This window comes from Argiope bruennichi, chromosome 3 (genome assembly GCF_947563725.1).
Source record: "Argiope bruennichi chromosome 3, qqArgBrue1.1, whole genome shotgun sequence".
Lineage (NCBI taxonomy): Eukaryota > Metazoa > Arthropoda > Arachnida > Araneae > Araneidae > Argiope > Argiope bruennichi.
The window spans coordinates 18468781-18483436 of record NC_079153.1 but is presented as its reverse complement, the minus strand read 5'-3'; the positions used below and the strand labels follow the sequence as shown (position 1 = coordinate 18483436).

General features: G+C 28.4%; 1 protein-coding gene across 3 annotated transcripts in view; it reads right to left on the bottom strand.

The window, feature by feature from the left end:
* Positions 1-14656, bottom strand: part of LOC129963679 (sushi, von Willebrand factor type A, EGF and pentraxin domain-containing protein 1-like) — a 641663-nt gene that overhangs the window by 216336 nt on the left and 410671 nt on the right. For all 3 annotated transcript variants that reach the window (XM_056078177.1, XM_056078179.1, XM_056078178.1), the window contains exon 8: positions 8327-8506. In XM_056078177.1, the coding sequence (XP_055934152.1) occupies positions 8327-8506 (180 nt within the window). The remainder of the gene's footprint in view (positions 1-8326; positions 8507-14656) is intronic.

The window sequence follows — 14656 nt, the reverse complement described above, 5'->3', positions numbered from 1 at the left end:
AATGACTTAAATGTCTTCCTTTACTTTTTTTAGGAAAAAGACTTTTAATAAAAATCAAAACGTGAACTTTCCCGAACGAACATCCATTAAAACACAATGGAACAGCAGGACCAGAGAGTAATAATAACGAACAGGAGGTTGATTACCAAACATTACGCCATTCTAAGTTTCCGGACACAATGCAAGCAAAATACTAATAAAAGACCTCGGCTTTTGACATGAATGTGGATTTTCTAAAGTGATCATTACGGAGTCTACACTTTGAAGTGACTTTCTCCTCTCTTTAATTAGTGTTAATTACAATAATTAGGCGAATGATGGCCTGCATTGCAACTGCTTCTGTCGCTGTAAAATGGGGATAATGACGTGGAATAAAAAAGTGTATAAAACCGCATTAAATAAAAGGCGGGATGTTTTAGAAAAACTATCAAGTTCAGCTTTTGCTACTTTTAATTTAAAAATGGCTTTCTTGCAGATTATTTGAGCTTTTTGTTTGTAAAAAAGGAGTGTAGTAACAGACTTGGATTTGGTGAAACACTAATTGAACAAGCTTAAGTAATTAAAAAAGTCTTATTTTGAATCCCAAACACGAAAAACAAACGAATGAACTTTTTTCGCTTTCATTAAATTCTTTTTTTTTTCCTTAAAAGAATCCTAAGGGAGTTACTTTTCACGATATAAATTAAGCATAAACAGGATGATTGTTATGGTAACGACTTTTTCAAGCAGTCTCTAAGCGCGATATATAATAATAAATTCCCACTGAATCGAAATATGTGTTTGATAGTTGATTATCCATTATATGTTATATTTATTTAGTAATTTTTAATAATATTTAATAAGTAGTTAATTTAATAAGTTTTAATAATAACTAGTTTTTTATGTAATATTAAAATTATTGATTACTTTTTAAAATAATTCAGAAATAAGAAAATTTCATTAATTTTATGAAAGAATCCGCATTTCTATTATGTTTTTACGTTAAATATAAATTTTTTTTATGGATTTGGTGTGCTATATTTTGCCATCTTAAATAGGTGTGAAACAGGACATTTTATACCACGGTGAAAATAAAAATAACCAAAAAGTTTTATACCAGATGTTTCAAAAAATATCATAGATATATTTATTGCATTTAATTATTAAAATGAGGGATAACTGATTTTGATTAATTAGAATATCAAACAATAGAGTTAGATATATGATATTCATGAGCAAAAAAATGCAAGATTTTAAAAATGATTATTTTATTAATGAAAGTTTTTTAATCTTAATATCATTTTTGAGATTGACGCCAAAATTATTTCTTTGATACTCACTGATTGGGGTACTTCTAATTTTGATCCACAAACATCGTCCACACTCAATGATCTATAGAGAGCGTTCTATCTGATAAAACGGCATAAAAATTGAACAATAAATACTTCAAAATATACACTCATTCCTTGTTAAGTAGCGAGATATTAAAAAAATTTTGCAAACAGAGGATTTGTATGAGAAAAAAAAATGCAAGCATGCTTATAAAGCATTTTTAATCTTACACCGACAGCTTATATGCAGTCGATTTAAATATCTTGAAGAAATTAAATAGGATAGGAAGTTCTGGAAAAGCTTAAAAAACTTATTGGGCCTTTTGAAAAAGTGACGTCTTCTGTCGGGACTGAAACTGTGTTCGTTACTGGACAATGGTAATGAGGCGAGTTGAAGCTTTGTGATTTGAAAACTTCAACAACACATTATATAAAATGCTGACCTACTAACGTAATTTGAGCTATTCTACCTTAGTTAATACAAGTCTTTCCAGTCGAAAAGTTAATAAACGTTATTTCGGAGCCTCTTTTTTTTCCTCTTCTCTACAAGATCTCATGTCATGTGAATCCGGGGTATGGAAATTATTATAAGATCAAATTTAACATAAAATATTGTTTCACTTTCTTTTTATTTTTTATAATATATTCTTTTTATTTAATTAATATTGAATATGTGTCATCTGAAATATAGAGTATCCAATTTTTTAATCATTTAGACGAAAAAAAAATACTTTAAATAAAGCATGCTAAGCTAAAATATAATTCTAAAAACAATTAAATAAAAATGTGACAATTTGATGCACATTTTCAGATTAAATCTTTCGTAGAAAAAATTTGAAGAAAATAAATTTTAATTTTTTGTTCACAGATTCAAAATTTTTTGAACTAATTGCTGACATATTTTTCCTGTCTTGTTCACATATAAATATGTATAAATATACATACACATATTTATATATATATATTGTGTTTTAATTATAGTATATTTAAAACGACTCAATTTGTTATCTTAAATATGTATTTGGTGAAAAACAGATTTAAATGAATGTCTGAAATATTTTAAATCAAATACGAAGTATTTGAAATTAAATATATCTTTTGCCTGAATGTTCCTGTGGAAACGAGGAGAGCATGACTTTATATATTGCCAAAGACAACTTGAATAACGTCCTTCTGGCTAGACGGAAATGGAACTGTAAAACCTTTGTAAAATTCCAATTTCTCAGGATTGGATGATGCTTTCTCAAAATTAATTATGGACATCATTTTGCTTTTCTCATTCATCCTTCGATTTTTATTTAAGTTTTTAGTTTTTATTTCATATTTTTATTGGCTATTAATTCATGATTTTGTTTTCCTTTTCAAATAATATGAATGTAAATAAGTCGATTGCCGTCCTAAATTTTGGTCTTTGATGTCCTTTAATTTTCTTTTTTTTCAACCAAATGTATCACTTTACTGCTGCTCATCTTTTTTTGTCTGACTTCTGCTTGGATGGAATGTGTATCTTGTATGTAAATTCTTTTTGAATTAAATAATATAAAATTCGTTGACAAAATTCAAATATTTCCTCCACATCCGTACATCTTTAAATTCATATCAATTTCCACCATTTGCAAGCCATGTAGCTGCTCACAATTTTCTACACACTATCAAATAAAGCAATTTCTGATTAGTCTTTAGAAGCGTTTGGAAACCGAAAACTTAAATAATCAGTCTGAGACTGCGTACTAGCTGAAGGAACTGCGAAAACAATTTGCAGCAATTCTGCATTATACTAAAATTTAGAATTTACTTTTCAAATTGTTAACTTCATCCACTGCTTTTTTTTCTTTTTGAAGACTGATTCATATTTTATTCTAAAAATTAAAAATGCTGATATTTAAGAAAATGTGTAGTAATAGTTCTTATTGAATCGGAAAACCATTGGTTAGAAGTTTTCAAGATAACGATTAAATGAAATTTGTTTAACTTAGCAAAATTAAGCCTTCACTTGTTGTTAGAGAGTGTAAAGTGAGGAAAAGTGCCAAATTAACACACAGTAGTCTATTAAATTTACTGAGAAGAATATGATTATCAATTTATTATCATATCATTCTAGCAAAAGAATTGAATGAATTCTAAATATAAAATAGAAAAATGTGTTATCAGTCTAATATCAATTGAACAAAGTGATTCAATGTGGTGGTGAGAATGCTATTAAAAAGAAATCTGAATCTAGAATGTGAAGTTTCGATATGAAGACTAGGAATTCACTTAAAAGTAATTTAAAACAAGCGAAACTATGGAGGAAGGGAAACAAAATTATATCACTGTTAGTCATAGTCTGACAGATTTATATACATTCTTGAAAAATAATACAATGGAATTTAAAAATTCTTAATTTGCAGGCAACGGACAGATTTAAAAGAATTAAATAATTTCAGAACTATGCTGGAATTATAATGCAAGAATAAATATTTTCTAATACTGGAGTTAATTTGATTTTTATAATGATGTGGTAAGAAAATGAACTAACATAAAAAAAAAATATCTTCCTCGAAATATTTTTTTGTGTCTGTGTGAGAGAGAAATGCATATGCGAACTATGAGCAGTGATATCGTGTGGCGCAATTTTCCCCTTTATTTTCATAAAAAATTGCCAATAACTTTTGAACAGTTTTATTCCACAGAGAGATGTTACGCATTAAGTAAGAATTGTTTTAGAGAGTTCTTTGTTTGGTAAATTTTTTCAGTTATTCTTTCAAGATAGGATACATTGTTCATCACACCGTCATTTTCAGAAAATTTGCCAATAACTATTGAACAGTTTTACTCCACAGAGAGATGTTACGCATTAAGTAAGAATTGTTTTAGAGAGTTCTTTGTTTGGTAAATTTTTTCAGTTATTCTTTCAAGATAGGATATCATTTTTTGTTGCAGTGTGCTATTTAGTTTAATTCAAAACTTGTGCAATATTTCTAGTGGTAGATTAATAATTTCGTGGCCCCTGGCAATGCATTCCTTTGTTACTAATTTTAATGAAAAACTAATAGTAAATTTAGTTTGACATTTCAAAGAATTTTTAAGTTAATAATATTTTAATATTTATCATAAGTTATTTTTTTATTTCTTTATTTTCATGTCCTCTCGAAACTGCATAAGTTTCTACTTATTTATATTGATATATGAGAATATTATGATTCATGTGTAGTATACATGTTTGTGCACAATATCATTTAATCTTTCTTTTCATGATGATGGAAATTTCCATCATAAGAACAAAAAATTGTACTCAAAACAGGTGTATTGTAAATTGGTTGTTACTGTGAACTTTTTCCCCCGTATATTGCGTAATAAGGAAAGTAACTATCAAAAAAATTAAATCTCACAATCACTATAGCGAGTTTGAACGAAATCCGCTGGTTTTCTGTGGTTGGAAGAAATTTGTGATATCTTGAATTTATTTTTTATAACTTATCTGATATTTTTTGCTAATAAAAACGATATTGAGTGGTTAAATTTAGAAGAGAGAGACACTAAATATTTTGTACTGAGCTTAGCATGTAAGTTTGCATGTTGGTGGATATTTCCATCATGCCGTTTTTAATTATTTTGTATTATACATTTATATTAGGATTTTTTAAACATTTTTCCTTTAATCTAGACTATGACTTATATCACCTTAATTTATTTCACAAAAAAAAATAATGCAAAGAAGGGTTAAGCAGAAGTTTGACATTTATAAATCCATATGGCATGATAAAGGTAGTGTATCTGTACATAATACAGACTCTTACACGGTGCTGTGACATGTGCACAATTTGTGCTCACATTTTAATATAAGATTGATACGGCTTTGGATAAGGCATAGTATTGTCATGTGAATGTAAATCCATTCTACCAAAAGGTTAAGTAAGGCAGCAAAATGTTACCAATACATTCCCAAAAATGTAAAATATTGTTTTTAATTAATGTACATTAATTCATACAAATTATATTCCCGTAATAAGGATACAAAAACAATACAGATCCGTTTGGTCTAATATTACTAATTTGTTTGAAATCTTAACAATAAAAAATGCCATGTGTAATATAATAGTCCTTACGGTATTCTTAAGAAATTGCTTATTATTATTTTAAGAGCGTAAGTAGAAGACTTGAGAAATCCGCTTTCATTATGGTAACCATAGAGATATTTTCTTCGTTAAGATAGGGAAGCATTTATTTGTTTTTGTAGAACGCTTAACAATTATTTCTCAACTTCAAAGAGTAATTATCCACTTATCTCAAAGTCACGCAGATTTTTCAGATAATAATTATGCGATAACTATTTCTCGTTAAAAATATATTAATTTAGATTAACGTCATCAATTTTTTTTTAGAATAAAGATCATGTTGCATGTTTTTAAAATGAATAAAATTTTTATGAATTAGAAGAATCGTGAGCACACATCAGTATAGATTCAGTTTACTTTAGTTAAATTTGCTTCCCATTTTAAGGCAACACTAGGGATATTTTAGGACGGATCTCGTAATTTTAAGCAGAAACAGATGACGAGGATGGCGCTTGAACTAGCACCCCACTCCGGATTTCCACAACAGAAATCCGTCGAGGCGTTTGTCCCCGACGGATGTAGCATGCACGAGACCTACATACGCGATGGTTCTTCGGTGGAATCTGGTTTCGAACCTGATGCCCTCTTTTTTCCAAAGCCGAAAGAAATATTTTTCGAAAACAACCACAGCATATAGTACTAAAAACCGTTATTGTTTAAATTGTACATTCTGGTTATTTTCGAAAAATTAAAATCGCTCTTTAATAAATAGCTTTTTACTAAGTTTTATAATATATTTAGTGAAAGGACTGATTTTTCTATTATTTTAAAATAACTCACAAAATGTATTTATTGAATGCAATTTTTTTAAAAAAATATTTTTTCTATGCATTTCAAAACAATTTTACTTTGCTGTTCGTTTCCACAATGATTTATGTTATTATTACTTTTACAGGCTTTTATTTATTTATTTATTTTTGATAATAGTGAGGAATTAAATCAGATATTGTGCTACCCTTTACAAATTTAATCTTTATTGTATAAATCATCTCTCTTAAACAGCCCGCTTAGAAAATAAATTTGTAAGTAATCATAATGGCAGATGTAGATAGTTTAAATTAAAGCGTAATTCTGTGTAACATATCTTTTGCTTTGCTTTAATAAAGGTTTATATGTCTAATTTGTAATATATTAGGCCAAACAAAAGGAAGAATTGAACATTTATTTCAAAAATGTTTCTTCCCAGTTTTGTGATTATTCTAAAATAATAATGTGTTAGCGAAACTGCCAGTGTAAAGTACCAGTTCAAATATTTCAAGAAAACTGTCAGAAACACATATATAAACAACTTTCTTAAAGCGAAAAACACTCTCTCATTTTTACTAATAAATGATTATTTCAGGCTGTTAGGTATTTATTTATATATCATAATTTATATTACAGAGACAGGGACGAAAATGGGTTCATTGACTGTGCAGTCTTATAAGTGTTGCTAAAATATTTATTATAATATTTTATTGCATTAAAAGAAAAAGAACGAAGTTCTTAACCTTATTTGTCATTCGCATTTGAAAAATATCCCTTTTCTTATCATTAGTATGTTAAATATATATATATAGGCACTCTTAACATTTTTTCCAAAAGAATTAATTTGGTTAATTTTCTTAATGAAAACGCTTGATAATCATATAGTTAACTGGATTTCTTCTATAAATTAAAATATCCTATATTTTTGGCATAGCAAAACGTTGGTGTTACAGATACGTTAGTAGAGATACCTATCTCTTTATCTGCAAAATTCTGCTATTTATTCAGCAAAATTTAAGTGCCCATTACTATTTTTTAACGTTGAAGATAGGAAAACATCGGTTTGTTGGAAAAACTCCTACTACTCACCTTCTAACGCAGAACTGAATGTAAGTTATATTACATTTAATAAATAAACAATACTAATTTTGATGAACCATGTTTAGCTAAATATACTCTTTTTTTGAGTGACAAGAATAATTCATGTAAAAGACTCCATAATGCCCATAAAGAAACTAATTCGTTACACCTTTGTAGAGTAACAAGGGTCTCCAATTCTATTCGGCAAAAAAAAGTTTTAAAAATCAATCGCTAGGTAAAATAAATAAGAATTCTTTTAATTAAAAAACATTTACTCAATCTTTATAATACGAAGTCCTAGAAGTACTTGAGATAGCTTAAGTAATTTACAAAGTTAATATATCAATTCACATATACTGTAATCAATTTACACAACTTAATAAGTACGAGAAAAACATAATTCTCGCCCGCCTATCACTTCATTTTTCTTTGTTTTACCTTATTCTGTGACTCCATGTCTTTCCTTCTAAGTTGGATGCAATGACTCTTTCTTACAAAATGAGCGTTGAGAGCTTACAATGTGTCATCAGAATGGCTAAATTTTACTGTAATATACTTTTAGCGCAAATGGTAAAAGAAAGATTTAAAAAAATAGATTCTTCATAAAAGCATGAATCATTCAAGGGATGTCTTGTCGATAAATATTGAAATCAGGATCATTTGGTTGAATATGTCAAGTACATTGATTCATTCTGATGTACAAATTGATGGGAAACATTTATGGGAGTATCATATGTCAAGTACATTGACTCATTCTGATTTACAAATTGCTGGGAAACATTTATGGGAGTATCATATGTCAAGTACATTGACTCATTCTGATTTACAAATTGCTGGGAAACATTTATGGGAGTATCATATGTCAAGTACATTGACTCATTCTGATTTACAAATTGCTGGGAAAGATTTATGGGAGTATCAAATGTTTTAGCGCAAATGTTTTTAGCGAGATTCTGCGTTTAATGAATCCTAAATAGAGAGTGGCATCTCGTTCATTTTACAATCCAACAGGTTGATTAAGGAGTTTTGTCGTAATGTATTCAGATCTGTATACCACTAGATGAGTTCAAAATCACTTGGAATGCGACTTACCCGGTACGCAGGTCGGCACGTGGGTCCATGTTCCATTGTTGCAGCTGATGGGAGTTGCGTTATAGATAACATCATATCGAGGCTCGCAGGTGATGTTGATCTCCACCCCGTGGGGGACTCTTGCCCCTGGACTGTAATCAGTGAAATTACCTTGTTCAATCTCCGGCACGATGCACGGCGCTGAAAGCATAAGAAATTACCAGCATTATTATTTTTAAGAAGCTGGAAATAACAGATAAAATGAATACTAAGGGAGGGGATTATGTATGGATCTGTGGAAAAATAAGATATCGAAACTGTATTCAAACGACATCTAATCTATCAAAATACAACGGGAAAAGTTATGCTCTATTCGTTGGGGGGGGGGGGGGGTGAAGAAGTTTATTTTAACTCTGAGCATGCGCAGTAGCAAAGGGTTCTTGTTTCTAATCACAATTCAGTCAGAAAAATAGTACACATTTTAAGTGACACAAATAAAATTATAAATGTTTTTGTGCCAGAAGAAAATATTTTTTGCTAGCCTGAAATTTGAATATCAATAAGAAATGAATTATATTTATTAGAAAATAAATATCTATTAAAATTCCTATTCGATTGAAATTTTACTTTAAAAAATAAGAAAGTAACATCCCTACATTTATACGCATTTTAACCTTCCATCTTCAAATCAAAAACTTATTGTTTTTTATTGATTAAATGTTTCAAATATTAATTTTAGATTGAAAATATTAATTTTTAAATTAAAAAAAAATTTAATGATATTGAAAAGTATTACTTGCCGACGTAAGATTATAGCACCCCAACGACAACAGCTCACGAACTGTCACAGCATGTACAATAGATGTATATACATTTTAAAAGAATATTTCGCACATATTTAATATAAAAATATATAAAAATCGAACACGACATCAAATATCTGAAAATATTTATTATTTTATTTAATAATTTCAAATTAATAATAGGTTCTAATGTGTGAATGGTTGAGAGAATTAGTCTTAAGACATTTGATTCCTTATAGAATTTTTTTTTTATGTGTAACACCTGGAGCATGTATTTATTGATCTGGATTGTAACAATTAATGATTAGAAATCCATTGATGAGCTTCGTGGTACTTTTAACTCCATTGATCGGTATTATCAGCAGTGCTTGGGCGTAGAAGGTCAATAATCGGAACTCTTTCGATAGCTGCCAAGTTTGGCATTCATCTCTACAAGTAATAAAGATGTATTGGCGCTCAAAAGGTCAAACCACTTGACATAGAGTTAGTTATCAAATACGGCTTGGAGGATGGGAATGCAAAACCCATTGTTAACTGAGTTGCATTTAAAATTAAGTTGAATTTTATAGCTTATCCGCGATAATAATATTAAGTTGATATCATTTTTTGCGATAATTATATTAAATTAATGTCATTTTTCGTGATAACAGCATTTCGCGATAATTATATTAAAATAATGTCATTTTTCGTGATAATAGCATTTCGCGATAATTATATTAAATTAATGTTATTTTTCGTGATAACAACATTTCGAGATTGACAAAAATATTATTGCACAGAAATAAATTTATATAGTTTCAAATTTTTAAAACTTTTTTTAATTATACCTATTTAATAGTCATGCAAAGTTTTTTCCTCAATTTTAGGATTAAAAAAATTGTTTTGCTTAATTTCCGCTTTAACATAACATTGTAAACCAGAATTTCAAACCGTTTTCATTTTCTTATCAAATATTTAATCGCATGATTTTCTTCTTATGTTTGAAACTAAAAAAAGATTTTTTAAAAATATCTTTTTGGTTTACTAGACGAATAAAAAAGATATGATATAATACCATAAAGGATAAATAAATCGGATACTTATTCTTTTATTATCTGTGTAATTTCTGTAGGCGTTTCAAGGGCACTCGTTTTCCCTACTTTTCACTCTTTCTCATTCTCCGTTGCCAAGATTTCGATAAAGTTTGATTTTCCCACGCCAGTACTTTTTGGGAATACCTAACCTTCGGAATACCTTAACAATGTAATAAAAAAGAATGACACTGTTATCTGCCTCAACGTTGAGAGACAAACAACCGGTTACGAGGTTAAAAAATGTGACCTTGAACCGCCTACAGAAAATACACAGACTATAATAGTACTATGTTACCATGGGACGGATCCTCGTTTAAACGGTTCATGTACACAATGAGCATAACATATGTAAAACAGTTAAAATAACACTGTTTTAATGCCTGGCAATTTGGTGGATTCATAGACGTGAAATGATCTAAATGATTCATTTAAAATTAAATACAAACAATACCCTCAACGAACCAGCTGGCCCTCAAAGACGACATCGAACCAATTGAGTCATGGGACTTCGATGTATTCCGTATTTCATGAAATATGTAACTTAAAAAACACACACTAGATAACACAGAACATCAACTTGTACTTATTGGAGCATATGGATGCATAGAGAGTAGCAACAAAGAGGCCGATTTCGTTACTCAATGACAGCATATTTTATCAATTCTTAGGCAAGTTAGTGGAAAACTAACATATTGTGGATTCATTTGAATGACAAAGTATTATTATTTGCTCCAGTTATAATTTTAGACGAAGTTAACAGATTCGAAGTTGTAAATTCCGGAAGGTGAACAATCACTATAATGGTTTTATATTATTAAGGAAAAGTCGAAATCTTTCTGTTGGGGGAAAAAGTCCAACGGGCTCAGTATTCTACGCTTTATTCTTCATAAAACCATGAATACACGGCAACAAAACTTAGACGAAGCGTACACGAGAATAGCATTTGCTATAAATAGCAGTAACAATATCTTTTTAAAATTAATATCACAAAGTGCTCAGAGAGTGAAAAGGGAGACTTTATTCAATCACTTTCTAATGCCAAAATTAGAAGCGAAAATATAAATGAATTTAGACATTTCTAAATAGTGTATTCAGTAAAATAAAATAATACAGTAAAATAAATAATAGATGCATTATAAACGCTAACTGTCATATGAATTCAGGAAGTACTAAAAGCTACATAAACGTGTTATATACGTTTTATTTATTTCAGTAAAGCAACAAACTATTCTAATTTTAGTAACTAAAATCAGAAAAGAGAAAAACATTTTCCTATTTAAGAATAATTTGCTCAAATTAACGTTAAACTGGAATATATGTTTGAATATTTTACAGAAAAACTGCTTTTTAAATTTTAACTTTATCCTCTAATAACTAGAGAGAAGTTATTTTAAACGTCATTAGTAAATTATTATTTCAAATGTCGTCTGAGAAAGGATAAGTTTGTTCAATATTCTTCTTAACCTTAAAGAGGGAAAACCATGCACGTGGTATTGATAATAATTAAAAATATGAAATTTCAAGAAACTATGAAATCTTTCAACTCGAGGTTTCATAAAACCTTCTTCCGCAAAAGATTTTTTTTTTGAAATTTTGTATCAATTATTCTTTTGAAATTATAGTTGAGAGTTATATTCATTTCAAGTAATGTAGAAGAAAAAAAAACCCAATAATGTCTAGACTTGAAGCTTTTATCTAAAGAAAGTTTAAGGCATTAAATTACATATAAAGAAAATATAATTCAACCAGAATTCATGCTAGATGTATTGTTTGATGCAATCATCATTTGAGACAATGACTAAAGTGCCCGGAAATTTTAGACGAATTTTATATATATTTTTTAATCATCATTCATAATAGTTGAGTATTTTCTTGATGGAATATTTTAATAAAAATCAAAACTCTCAGTTGTTAATTTAATTTGTATCAAAACGTGGGTTAAAATTTGTGTTTGCCTTTACGGAAAAGCCAAATGCCATCAAAAACATAACGTGTAAAAAAACCAAGTCTCTCAACTCAGTTCTTTTGTGGTAAAAAGTTATGAGATCCATGTAATACCAAGTCGGTCCATTTATTCAGTCTCTAGTTAAGGGTCCTTCTATCTTAAGTTATTACGTAATTAGCTAACCTAACAACATCTTATAGTGACCATATCAATATTAAAAATCTTTTATTGTTTAAATAAATAGATTGACTTGGCAATCGCACTAAACAATCTAATTTTATATAATATGTTAATGTTATCTAATTTAATGTAAAGATGTATTGTGTTTTCATGCGATGGCCAAATCAATCTATTTATTTAAACCATAAAAGATTTTTAATATTGATATGGTCACTATAAGATGTTGTTAGGTTAGCTAATTACGTAATAACTTAAGATAGAAGGACCCTTAACTAGAGACTGAATAAATGGACCGACTTGGTATTACATGGATCTCATAACTTTTTACGACAGAAGAACTGAGTTGCGAGACTTGGTTTTTTTACACGTTATGTTTTTGATGGCATAAATATATTGTTTTATGTCATTTTAATGTTAAAGAAAACTGCATTAAGAAAAAAAACCTGAAACACTCCAGCCTCTCGTAACCATGCGATTATTATATCATAAAAATGTCGAAGTGCCATATCACACTAGGCTCTCTGAAAAAGCTTTTAACAGCCAAAAAGCCACATTTATTGCAAAAATATTCAAAATCGTAGTGTTACAATAAATATTTAAAGGCATAATTCATAATAAAATAAATATTTAAAGACATAACGGCGATCTGTAAGAGGTTCCATATTGGTACAATATTTAATTACCGACAGTCTAATGTATATTCACAAAATGAATTACAGTATAATTTTAATTTTTAAATTTCAAAGGAAATTGAAAGGTCAAGCCTTAATTAAAAGGATTGACGAAATAAATTATATTTTCGCAATAATTCCATCTGAATTTGCAACTGCTAATAAAATTTTAATTAAAACATCTACCATCGAATGCTTTGCTTAATACAGCTGTGATATAGTTACTCAATTTTTCTATTATAATTTTGATTTAAATATATTTTATTATTTTAATCATTGGAAAAAAAGTATTTATTTAAACCTAAAATTTTCTTCTTTCTTTTTTTTGTGTTAACAAGAGTTTGATAACTATATTCTGTCTAGAAGAAAAATAATCGATTTTTAGAGTATTATTTGTTTCTAGAAAATTAAACTTATTTAGGTGTAAAACTCCTTTTTTGATGTTTTTATTCACTTTATATATTTTGTAAAATTTCAGTTTGCTTTTAACTTACTCGTATACGAATAAAACAAGAAAGGAAAAATAAAGTATTATCAAAATGAAAATCGTCAAAAAACGTCGTTTTAACGAATCTCCATTTTCTCTATTTGTTTGTTTGATATGATAATAAAAAGGCTAGACAAATTAAATTTTTAAGAAGTTATGTGGTATTTTTTAAATTTATAGAGTTCTATCTAATTTTGTCGGAAATCCATTCACAGGGAATTTGCCAAATGTAAGTGGGCACAATAATTACAAATGTAAGATGTAGATAAAGAAAATTTGATCTCCATTTTTAAAGTACAGCAAGATTTTGATAGCTGTATTCTATCAAGAATAAAATGTATTGATATTCAGAGTATTATTTGCTTCCAGAAAAAAAATATTGAAGTTTAAAATACTTTTTTGATGTTTTTTATTCACTTTACACTCTAGTAAAAATTCAATTACTTACTTCACGTTACTAACTCGTATACGAATTAAATGAAACAGGAAAGAGAAAGTATTACCAAAATACCCAAATACAATACCCAAAGTACCGAAAAGAGTAAATAAAAGGAAACAGAAAGTGTAAAGTACTAAAAATCAAGTACAGAAATTGTCAAAAGAAAAAAAAATGAAGTCGAAATTTTGACGAATCTCTACGTTTCAGATTTAAGTAAATCTTAAGAACCATTTTTTTGAATTTTCTCTATCTATCAGTTTGTGAACACGACAACTAAAAAGCTAGATTAATTTCTTTCGTAATAAATAGTTTGAAGGAATGTAACAATTTAATTTTACCAACATACCGATTAAAATAGTTTTCTATATAATGAATGCATAACGATCGCCATATTTTATAAAAAATGAAGAATCATTTATGTTTGTTTAAATTTATTTTTATTTATTTTATGTGCTTAATATTTCGGACTGAAATCTTTAATTTCATAAAATTAAGCTTTCGCAGGAAACTGTGCAGGAAATTTTATACGAAATCAGTTTTCTTTTCAGAATAAGAGATCAGAACTGAATTCTCGTGTCATTTGATCCTCTGTAAGAAATACCCGCCTGATCCCTCCCTTTTAGGGTAGATTTTATATTATGTCATATACAGTAAAGTCGCATCTTTATATGATTCATTAACTTAAAGAGACGTTAGAATTTCATTTTAAAAGTACATTTTCCTGTGCATATCATTTCAGAAATCCTTTTCACA